This window comes from Sander vitreus, chromosome 14 (assembly GCF_031162955.1).
Source record: "Sander vitreus isolate 19-12246 chromosome 14, sanVit1, whole genome shotgun sequence".
NCBI classification, from domain to species: domain Eukaryota; kingdom Metazoa; phylum Chordata; class Actinopteri; order Perciformes; family Percidae; genus Sander; species Sander vitreus.
This window is the reverse complement of record NC_135868.1, coordinates 8,721,207-8,733,235: the sequence shown is the minus strand read 5'-3', so window position 1 is coordinate 8,733,235 and position 12,029 is coordinate 8,721,207. Positions and strand designations below refer to the sequence as shown.

General features: G+C 40.8%; 1 protein-coding gene across 1 annotated transcript in view; it reads right to left on the bottom strand.

The window, feature by feature from the left end:
* The window catches only part of nedd9 (neural precursor cell expressed, developmentally down-regulated 9), a 30,606-nt gene extending 27,703 nt beyond the window's left edge, over positions 1-2,903 (bottom strand). The window contains exon 1 of the mRNA XM_078267750.1: positions 2,669-2,903. Within this exon, the coding sequence (XP_078123876.1) occupies positions 2,669-2,680 (12 nt within the window). The 5' untranslated portion in view covers positions 2,681-2,903. The remainder of the gene's footprint in view (positions 1-2,668) is intronic.
* Between the last annotated feature and the right edge of the window lie 9,126 nt (positions 2,904-12,029).

Genomic DNA, 12,029 nt, shown 5'->3' with positions numbered 1-12,029 from the left:
ACAAGCCTTCCCTTCACACCTGAACACAAGTTGGAAACGGGGGGGGCAGCGTCTGGCCAGCACCGCACCTCAGGACATGTGACGGGCGCAAACCGCCTCATTAAGCTTGTGTTGAAACATTACCACTCTGCGAGGAAAAGAGTGCTTAATATAGCTGTGAATAATTCATTGCGGCTGAGATCAAGAGCTGAGATCTGATAGGGGCACATAGTAAACTGTTTAACAGATTTAAACAATGATCTGTGAGAGGCTGACCTGCAAGATTTCCCACCTTTCTTCTCCATTCCTGCCACCCGTGTTTTCCTCTGGCAGTGTTGCAAAATGTAGGTATGTTATCATAAGCAAAGAGCACTCTGCATGATTTCTTTGCTCTCCTTATCTCACCTAAGGCAAACAAAGTGTAGACAGTTTTTATGTCAAATCCTCTTCCTATAGACAGAGCAAAGCTTGGAAACACTGGTGTTGATCACATTTATTAGCATCCACTGCCTTCTTGTTCAGGATGAAAATGGTAATCATGGAGACCTGATCAAAGCAGTTTCCTCCCCAGAGATCCTTGCTACACTCACTGGCCTCACGCCAAAAAACATCATCATCACCCTCGACTGCTCCGGCTCTCTCCGCTCTGTGAACTGTGTACTTAGCGGACAATGACTCAGTTTGGACCATGACGCAGACACACAGCGTGCACCACCCTCCAATCGTAACCGCACCCTGCTAAAGAGTGACACCAGGCCCAGTAGACTGCTGAAGAAAAGAGATCCAAACTGTAAATCGAGAGTCTGAGCCAAAACTTTGGCAAACAGCTGCTTCACACTTCAGAAAACAGCCACTGCCCTCAAAAATCCCTGAATCATCCAAACACTTTGCACAGTTATTGCTTCCCTAATATGGTGAGGCAGACTTCAGGCTAAAGTGTAGGGCAGATGAGACTTAACTGCAACAGTTCAAGTCTCTTGCTAAATGCCCAAAAGCATTCACAAAGCAGGGGTCCAGTGAGATCAAGACATGTCCATTTTTCCACAACAGTCAATCCAAATTTTTCTGTATCTCCAGCCAGATGAAGCTGACGCCAAGCCGTTCATCACAAAATAAACCCTAATGACGAACAGTGACAGACATAACAGACTCTGAATGGCTACGTGCTGAAGTAAAGAGAAATCTGAAAGCATCAAGGAGATTTAATGAGGACAGGATTCATTTTTAAGTGAAAAGCGTCAAATGATCTCAGCTAGAAGTGGAAAATATGACTATACAGTTTGTAATATAAACTAGTTAGTTAGGTAGCTTTCCCAATTGTGTTAAGTTGTAATGACTATATATATATATAGTACTGCTGAAATGATTAGTCAATAATAAATTTGTTGATTGACACTGTTTTGACAATCAATCCATAGTTTAAGCCATTTTTCTTCTAGCATCTCAGTTTTAAAGATTTCCTTCTTTTCTTCATGGCATCGTAAGAGTTGCATATCTTTGAGTTTTGACATCTTAAGAAGTCCCCATGGACTCAGGGAACACTGTAGATTGTCAATTATTGCCAATATATTTGCTGACATCAATTCAGGCTCAGTCAGTAGGGAGTTGGGTTCGGGAACTGGAGGGTCGCTGGTCCAAGTCCCTGTATGGACCGAAGTACAGAGTGTGGACTGGTAGCTGGAGAGGTGCCAGTTCACCTCCTGGGCACTGCCAAGGCGCTCTTGAGCAAAGCACCAAACCCCCCCAACTGCTCAAGGCGCCTGTCCAGCATCTACATCAACAACATCTCTCCATTTGTGCATGTATAGGACCTGAGCATGTGTGTGTATGTCAGTCCTGTGTGTAGTGTGTTCTAACAACAGAGTGAAAAAGTTGTAATTTCTCCACTGGGGATCAATAAAAAGTATAAAATTAAATGAACAGGTAGCCTAATGAAAATATAGTGTCAGTTGCCACCCTAATACAGTAGAACTGTTTTGAATTGAGTTTCAAGGAAATTGAATAGGCTACATCACATATTGAGAAAGTCAATATGCAACAAGTCCAACAGCAACGAGGGGGTCATTAAAGAGGACGTGCGTGACTGTCTGCAAAGCAATAAGAAGCTATAATGTGCTTTTTATACCTAGCCTACTAGGTGGCAACTTGACTCTCAGTGAAATGTGTTTACAGTCTCAATAGTCTTTAGAACACTGCTAGGACAATCTGAGATCAAATGATGAAAACAACATAAGAAAAAAACACATTCCTGTTTCTATTTCTACTTTTTAAGGGGGGGAAGAGGGTGCGGTTTTACTCTATTTACGCCCCTGTTGTCGCAATAAATGTAGCCTAAAGGCATAGATGATGCATACAAAAAACGGAATGCTGTAGCCTCAAAATTAGACATTTACACACACATATTGACATATATATTTATATAAAAAACATTAAAAAAACATCTACAAGAAAAGTTACAGCATCCTCTCGGCAGTTTCCCTTTTTTGTTTAACCAGTTCAATTTATGAAACAAACCCGGATGCAGTCATTTAAAGAACTTAGAATTACCGCCATCATGAAACCAAAAGTGGAAAGGTTTTACAATCATATCATCTACGTCGAGTCCTTTAAAGAAACCAGTTTGTTGTGAATTCATTTTCCAGCATATATTATGACACAAGAAAGAGAAAGTACCGATCCAATCACTTACTTTGTATTTCATCTTGCCGCTCTTCTCTGTGACTCCAGTAAAAGTGAATACAATATCCGCTTTATCGCATTCAAAGAGCGCACATCTGAGTAACTGCAGGGACTGAAGTGTTTTTCTGAGTGGTTAACCAGCCATCCAGAGCTTCATAGACGGAGAAACACACACGTAGGAATATCTCTGAATCCGCACCACTTCTTTCTACCCCTCTATACCAGATTGCTCTTCACCACATTGACCGTAGGACCAGCTCATTTGCATAAAAAGCCAGTGATTGGTCGGAAGAAACGTTCTCGTTCTGTCCCGGCAAACCCCTCCCACCCTGCTCCCACCTCCTCCGCGCGAACTGCAAATCTGACGTCATTATTACAAGACAGTAGATAATCTGTTGTCTGGAACAACAGATATAGGCCTATTCTTAAAAAACAAAAATATTTGTCTTTTAATTGTGGTTCAGTACTGTCAAAAATAAAATAAAATGATGAAAAAAAAAACGTGAATATCAATGGATTTTCTTTAGTTTCCTTGGGGGATAATCATGCTTTTTTTTTTAATAACTACTGTATTGGCACCATTTAAAAGTGTGCCAAATAAGCTATTAGTAGTTTCTGTTTGTAATGAACCCATGGAAGTACAGACAACTATCACTGGTTTACTTTGACGCTGATGCAAACTTAAAAATGTGAGGTAACTTCTGCAGTTATAATGTATGAAACTTGATTTCTCCCCCTTGATTTCTTAGCGGATTTGTGGACTTTTAATAATATCATTGTGACAAAGGACACACAATCATCAATGATATCCCCAGAACATGTATCTAAAAAGATGTATATCATGTATGTGTGATTGAGTTTAAATGTTTTAAACAAAAGTTAGCAAAATATTTATTAACTTTTAATTGAATCACTGAAATTTAACAACTAACATTTCACCTCCTAATTGCACTGCTAGCTAACGGTCAAGTTTTATAGGTTAGCTCGCACCCTATATCAAATTTGATTGGATATACAACTTCAAGATGAGTCATCAAAGATATTTTTTACATTTAACAGTAAGAGGGGTTTTGAAAAAAAAAAATAGCCTACTAATATATATATATATATATATATTTACACATTTAAACATCATTTAGTCCCCCCTGGCATATTTACATAAGTTGTAGTGCTGGTTACTTGCTGTATCTGTTTCAGTGTTGAAAACAGTAAAATTATGTAGATCATAGGAATAATGCCCAATTTATTCTTTAGCTACAGGCTATTATTTTAGCATGATTTCGCTGCATATCAGGAAATTGTTGTGGCTCTGAAAAAATGTTTGTCAAACTGTGAAACCCTGAGTGTGAAGGAAGTGTGATTATGTAGCATTGTCTTCTGCACGGAAATGTGCCTCTTGGTTCAGAAGACAATTACAGCACGCTGTAACACAGCTTCACCAACGCCATCAACCTGCTCTTCAATGAATAAATAAATACATACAGTAAATAAAGTTTTTCTCTCTTGCTCTTGTTGATAACAACTTAGAACAGAAGATAAAGGGATACATGTAAACATGGGGAAACCTGTATTTTCTTTTTAAAGACTATACCTAAGACTCTATCAGTGAGCACAAGTATTACTTATAACTGGTACTGTGTACAAGGTTTTTTTTACATTCTAAATTTAATTAATTTAAAGAAATTAATCACAAAGCACAATGAACATCATAAATCAGAAGAATCTCAATCTCAATATAATACAAAATACAATACCCAATACAATATTTAACTTATTCTTTCTTGAAAAGAGTACAGGTTATTATACATTAATTTTCATCTTTAGTGGTCACCCTGACTTGAGTGAAGACAGTGCAGTCAATATAGCAGAGATGTCACCTCTGCACACTCAGCTCAGTATCTAATGGAGGTGACAAGAATACACCCAAGCTGATTTCTGACAAACTGGCAGGAAAGCCTTCGCCTTTCTGCATCACCCTGCTAACACCTCCTCAGTGCACACTGCTTGTCTCTGCAAAGCATTTGTTATAAGATCTGCATGTTGGCATGTCATGAAACACAGAAAACCAATGCAAAAGAAATTATTTCTAACATCACACACGCCTGATGTGGGTCAGTATGTTTGGTATAGAGACGTTTTTTCTCTAAATGGGTAGAAATCTCCTGTAATTAGCCTGCCTCTCATGTTTCCGAATGCTCTAATTTGTGTCAGCTCATTTATCACAACCAGAGGGACCCTATCAGCTCTCATTGTCCCCCTCTGAACACTCATATCCTCAGATGAATGCCTCTTGTAAGGGCACTCAAAACACTTGTTTGTGTAATGTACACCATGCCCAGCTGGAGCACATTCTCTGGGCCACAAGTGGGTAATGGGGGGCTTTTCTTCTGTGTATGGCATGTGATTATGTGCATGCAAGCACCTGTTTCCTATGACAAACGCAACTCCTTTTCCCATCTGTTTATGTAGCCGCTTTGGAAGAAAACAGCCTGAAATAAGCCAAAAAAACAACATTTGGCTGAATTGAAAGAGTCCATTAGTCTTCAATATTTAGTGGCGTGTCATTTCGGTTGGTTTCTACTCAAGCCTGAGACGCATCAGTAGCTCGCCGTTGGTAGAAATGAAAGATTTAGCAGAGCCTCTTGCAAGCTTGAGTTACAGCCCAAAATCCTCCTTTTGAATCTCAGCAGAGAAGTCAAACAATCACTGGCCAAGGGGAGATTTGTGTTGGCATCTGAGCCCTGGTCACCATGACAACTGCCATCATGGCCGCAGCATTTGTGGTCTCACACCTACTGTATTACATGAGCAGAAAAGGCCTCCAGAGGTCTTTCATTGGTATTATGGTGCATTTCAGCACGGAAATAGCCCGTAATAGTGCGAGTGAAAAATGAGCCGCCTGCCTTTCATCTCCTCCAGGTGTCTGTGGTGTTTGGGTTACATAAGCGCCCCTGCAGATTTGACCCCAGGTTTAACAGAGGGCAGAGTAGCCATACATCTTCCATAAGTGGAGATCACAGGGCTCTGTTGCCTGAAGCAGGGATCCTCTTTGCCGTTTCGCTGGATGGACAGAAGCAGGAGGCGTTGGTCTGACAACAGCTCCTCTGTTGCAGGCCGGGCAGAGGTGGCCCCTCACTGCTGCCTGTGAAACACTGTCCCTCAAACTCTCGCAAACCAGCTCAGGCAGATTTATGAGACCACCACCCCTCCACCACCCTAACTCCACAGCCTGCGCTGAGACAGGCGAGGCCCCCCACTCGTCCTCAGTGTCTCCCTCTTTGTGCCCTGTGACCTTGTGCAGCCATGTGGCCCGGCAGCAGCGGAGGAATGCACAAAACACACAAGAAGGAGAAGAGTGAGAAAATATGAGTCTGACACACAGTTTGGGTCATGATGTTTTTGTGCCATTTGTACCGTAAACTTTGAGAAGTTATGCCTTATGCCCCCCCACCCCCATAGCATAACATAATTGTCTCACTTCTCTCTGAAACTATCCATAGATAGATAGATAGTAGATAGTTTTGGTTTTGTTTCCAGATATCCGTCACTCAGATTTCTGCCATCGCCGCAACACAACGTAGATCGAAACAATTACATTTAGTAATTCAGCAGCAACTTCTCTGTTCACAAAAAGTGTCTCATCACACCGATAACTCTTCAACATGGACAGTTTTCATTTCTACTGAAGGAAGCTGTTGACAGCTACTTCTGTGGATTATCCAGAGTAAACGGGGACAACTCTGCAAAACCACTACGTTCATGACATTATTTTCACATCGAATGACAAGGTTTTTTAAGCAATTATGGTATGATTAAGGTTAGGGAAAGGTCCTGGTTATGACAAAGTAGTATGGGTGTGGTATGGTTAAAGTTATGGCAGCTCATTTGGTTAAGGTTATGAAAAGGTTGTGGTTATGATTAATCAAAACATGGTACACAATCTGATTTCTTTCATGAAAGTCAGAGGTGCCACACAACCATCCACCACCCGGACCTCCACACCTTAATGACACTACTTCCTATTAGCCCTGCACGTTGCCATTGGTCATAAATTGTGAGGTCTTTCAGTGCTGTGAGCACCACAAACCAAATTTGATTCACCTTCATTGTAATTTAGTGGAGGCAGAAGTCTCAAAAACACATACAACTTAAATGATTTGCATGGCTAACACCCAAACAAAAACCTTCATTTGGAGCAGGCATTCTCATCCATGTACCTGAGACAGAAAAAATGTGGTTTGTAGTTTTGCAACTGGGACCTGTCTGATCCTCTCTCATACTGTTTACTTTTCCTCCTCTCATAAAGTCGTAGTACTTTACATAACACTGATGCCCTCGGCTTGGAAACTGCACTTACCTCAGGTCTTTATTTTTCTTGTCTTGTTTTCGTTACTGCCTTAGTCACTTCAACTACAAGGTGAAAGGGCCCTGCTCAGTTATGATGTCCACACTCTCGCCAGTCACGTTAACGGTTGTGTTGGTACAGCTGAAGATATCGCTGTAAAATCCAACACATCTACTTCCATAGGGCAACATTGGTGAAACTCATCGTAAAATGGGCAAGTTATAGATTGTTAGGGCACTGTCACCAAAACAACAACCATGTCCTGCATTGACGACGTTTTTTCTTTGTCGGGGAAGCATCAGGACGCATTAGCATTTACATTATGCGTCCCAGACCACCTCGGCAAGTGGTTTGAGTGATCGGATCAGAACGCGTCTTGGTGGTCATTTACACTTATATTTAGTGTTGTCCACTTATGATCCCATCACCCAATACACACTTTAAAACCAAGTGTAAACAGGGTCAAAGTCACCCGTAAATCAGCTGAGATCATATGGTGTCAATATCATCGCAGAAGAACAACATGTGTTTTTCGAGGCAAGACTGAGAGTGTGGACTGTGAACTGCAGGTAAAAATAACTTGTTAATAAAATATTATATTATATATAAAATAAAAAATAAATAAAAATAAAAATAAAAATGCATTTATGTATGCCCAGTTCGTGTTGGTTTTCCATGAGTCTACCTCTAGTAACAAGTAGCACTGTCACATGAAAGGAATAGTTCAACATTTGGGGAAATATGCTTATTCGCTTCTAGAAGTTAAATGGTGCTGGGGAATGATTAGCCTAGCTTAGCATAAAGACTAGAAGCGTGTGGAAACAGCTAGCCCGGCTACCACGACGGCTATCTGTTAAACAACAAAAATGGAAAAAGATATGCGTACACCTCTTAAAGCTTACTGATGAACACGTTTTGTCTTGTTTGTTTAATATGTGTTAGAAGTTAGCAATATTAGTTTATGCTAAGCTAGGCTAATCGTTTTCTGGCTCCAGCTCCGTACTTTGCTACTGATCTTCTCATCTAACTCTGAGAAAGAAAGTGAAAAAAGTGTATTTCCCAGAAAAGTTTAACTTTTTCCTTTAACAACAACAAACTATTGTACATGGCCAGTGACTATAAATCTTTGTGCTGAACTGGATGAAATGATTCGATTCAAATGATCTGATGATTTCCACCTCCAAACCGCTCTCTCTGCCCACATTATGTGCTGTGCTTAATATCCTCAGTCACTTTGCTCAAACATTACAGTAGATTAATTCCCTTCTGCATCATTAGCTGAATCAAGCACAGATCAGAAGAAACAGTCACAGCACTATGAGCTCTGTAGCCTTTAGCAACCGCTCCACGGCTCCAGTTTGACCAACCTCACTAACATGAAGGGTTTCATTAACGTCTGATTGTCACAGTTGTATTTCAATGACCTGAATAGCTCCTTGTGCGCGGCTAAAGGCTTTGCTTTATTTGGCCTTCAGCTTGGCAGTGATATAAGTGATCCACGGTCGCTGAAAAACAAGGCAATAAAAGTCTGAATTGGACTTAGATTGTGCTGCACATGTAAACGCTCACTGTGAACGTGAATTACTCTTAACTGGGCGCCAAGGCCATCTTTTAAAATCCAGAGTTCAACGTTCAGTGTTTTTTCTATCCCTCTCACTTGTTCATTCTCTGTACATTGCCCGGGCACACCTTCCCCTGTGAGTAATTTGCCTCTGGATCGGTCTTATATTCTGCTGCAGAGCCAACTGTTCATCATCCTGTCACCAGCTACTGCAGGATAATGCTTCAGTGTCAAGAGCAGTTTTAAAATTCAGACAACATACAGATCCCGGCATACAGCAGAGCTTTACTAGTGGAAACAAGAGCTGAAAAATACCTTTTTTTTCTAATAAAAAATGTGAGGATACCGAGGTCATACTGACACAGTATAGGCTCACAGGTCTTGCTCCCAATCATCCACTCCACTGAACAATAAGCTGGTATATGTGTCGCTCAATCCACAGCAGGAGAAGACTAATCAAGTCAGTATATAGTGTGGAAGAAGGTACTTGAGTCCATCTGTGAGGGGTTGTGGGGAGGCGTCAGACAGTAAAGGTTGGGAACCACTGTGTAGGAATTAGAGTCTCGAAGGTGATGATGCCTGATAACGTGTTGACACTCTCCTCTGCCTGGTTGGAAGCACAATTAGACCTCCGGTTGGCAAGGTGACAGACTGACAGTATTGACCCCGTCTGTTATGTCTGATTGGGCGGTTGTGTGTGTGTGTGTGTGTGTGTGTGTGTGTGTGTTTACTGTATGTGGTGTGTTACAGGGATGTGTGAGCACATGCAGCTTTAATCAGGCCACTAATCCCAGGGCGCTTTAAAGCTGCAGCATTGTGGGAGTGAAATGAGACCCTTTAAGCTGAGCATGAGACGATGAGGCAGTTTTTGTGTGTCTTTGTCTGTAAAGAAAGGCTGCAAATAACCATTATTTTCGTCAGTCAGTTATTTTTACTGAATAATCAATTCAATGTTTAGTCTATAGTTAGGGTTAGAAGGGGAGAAACATAAAACCAGATGAAGAATATGAGGCGTTGGATTGTTTAATTAATTAATCTTTTATTGCCAAACACAGAAGCTTAAAACGGTATTAGTTGGGGATCTTTTGGTCATTTTCAGCCTGCTGCGGTAAACAACATTGATGAGAGCAGTGAGAGTGCACTAAAACACTGAAACTGCAGGTTGTAAATCCAAAACAATGAGCTGAAAGAGACTAAAAAGCATCGCAGAGCTGAAAGGAACTGCAGAGTCAGGTGATAATAACAAAATCAGTAGCACGGACTACTACATCAACAAGATATGAGGGAGGGATCATTTTAAATAACACAAAACCAACAAAACATCACATTTGAGAAGTTGGAACAAGATAATGTTTGACATCTTTGCTTTAAATTATTACAATTAATCATTGTCAAAATTGGTGATTCATTTTATGTTGATGGAGTATTTGCACTGATTCAAAGTGATGTTTCAGACTCTTTTCATAACTGATAAACCATGGGATAAACCCTCCATGACATATTATATCAACACATATTCTTTGTTTATAATCTCATGTGCAGACAAGTCAGTCTAAACTGATCATATTTCAGCTTTTCTTCTCCTCTATCTTCAAAATCCTGCACTTTTATTTTCCCTTTATTCAAATGTGTGCCAAAGATTTATCTGCCTGTGTTATGGATCCAGCACATTTGGACAGCTACTTTCTGGAGTGAGCTGTCCGGGGGCTTTGAAACAAAGCATGGAGAGAAAAACATAGTGGTTTTGGCTTTGCTCCGTTGGTTATTTATGGAGAGGATCCATCCATCCTTTGTGTGCTCTGTGGGCAGGGGCGATGCGGGTGGGAATTCTGGGAAGTGAAGGATCTAAACGAGGCAACAAAACCCCCCTCAAACATGTTGGTGGATGGTGAGGACCGCCATTGCCTCTGGCTTTTTTGAAATACGTTGCTGCAGAGTACACTTACGTTTAAATATGCACAAAAACAAACACCATGCATTTGTTGAAGGATTCCTGACCTTTAACTCTACCTCCGGTACTGTTACTTACCTTTTTGTTGCCAGTAAAAGGGCTCTCTGCCAACTGACCTACTTTGAGCTTCTTCTGACTGCATTGTACACATTAACCTTTTCTCCCTACTGCTTTATTTAGCCAGCACTCATGTTCCTTCTCTGTTTTCATACCTGCATGTAAATGTTTTCTTGACTTAATCCTACCAAAACAAAAAAGCACAATCAAACCAGAAGAGGTTGAGCAAATATGTGAATACGCAGGAAGGAAAGTCAGTGATACAATGCAAGCCATCCGTGCTGGGGTCTTTGTGTGAGTGTGTGCCTCTGGTATGGCTGGCGGTGCATTGGAAATGGGGTTCTGGTTTCCTGCATACCCTGCTGACTGAGATGAATGGGTGTAGTGTGGGTAGTTTCTCAATGAACTCATAGCAGGGTGTAGTCTGGGCTGGCGGATTGCTCAACACCGAGTCTGGAGCGCTACAAATCTAATTGTAACTCTTGAGAACAGGGTCTGACTGCTGTGATTGCTTTCTGGTTGCCGTTGTCAAGACGCGGAGATCTGCCCGGGATCTGCGGCTGAAAAAGTAAAGTGAGCTCTTGGGTTACATCTGGATTTGGTGTTGGCCCGTGGGTGAAGGAGACATGATGGGACATCTCTGGTATTGACAATGCTGTGTTTGTTTAATGTGAAATGGAAACACACAGATTACATCAGCAAGCTGTAGGCTTTGAAAGCATGTCTGGCACCACCCTGGAGGTCACACCACGACGGCTATCTGTTAAACAACAAAAATGGAAAAAGATATTTACCTCAAAGCAAAATTGAAAGTCTACAGCCATCAGTGGCGGAATATAACTACATTTACTCAAGTAGCCTACTGTTTTTAGGTAGACTACAGTTTTGAGGTACTTGTACTTGAGTTGTTCCATGTTAGCTACTTTATACTTCTACTCCACTACTTCTCAGAAGTTTTCCTTTTTATTCAAATTCAATTAAATCATCTCCACCTCTACCAGCTGCAACATTAAAGTGGTGAACACATGGATGCACCAATAATTATAATCCAATAATATAATATCAATCTAAAATGGGCCATTCTGCATAATGAATACTTTTACTTTTGGTACATACTTAGTATGTTTTGATGCTAATACTGTTTTTTATTTTACTTAAGTAAAATAAATTTGTACTTGTTAGAGTATTTCTAAACTGTGGTATTGCTACTTTTACTTAAGTGAATGATTTGAATACTTCTTCCACCATTGATAAGCCACAATAGTACTTTGAGTTAAAGGGATATTTCACCACTGGAAAGCTGAATATATCTTTAAATTGGGTCACTTATGTAGTATAAATGTGAAAAGAAAATTGAAATTGGTGCCTTCTAGGCCGAGAAAAGCCAGGAAATGTGTTTTTGCTCATGTGGCTGAAAGACACCAAATCCCAGAATGCACTTGCTTTGCTGCTCTGAG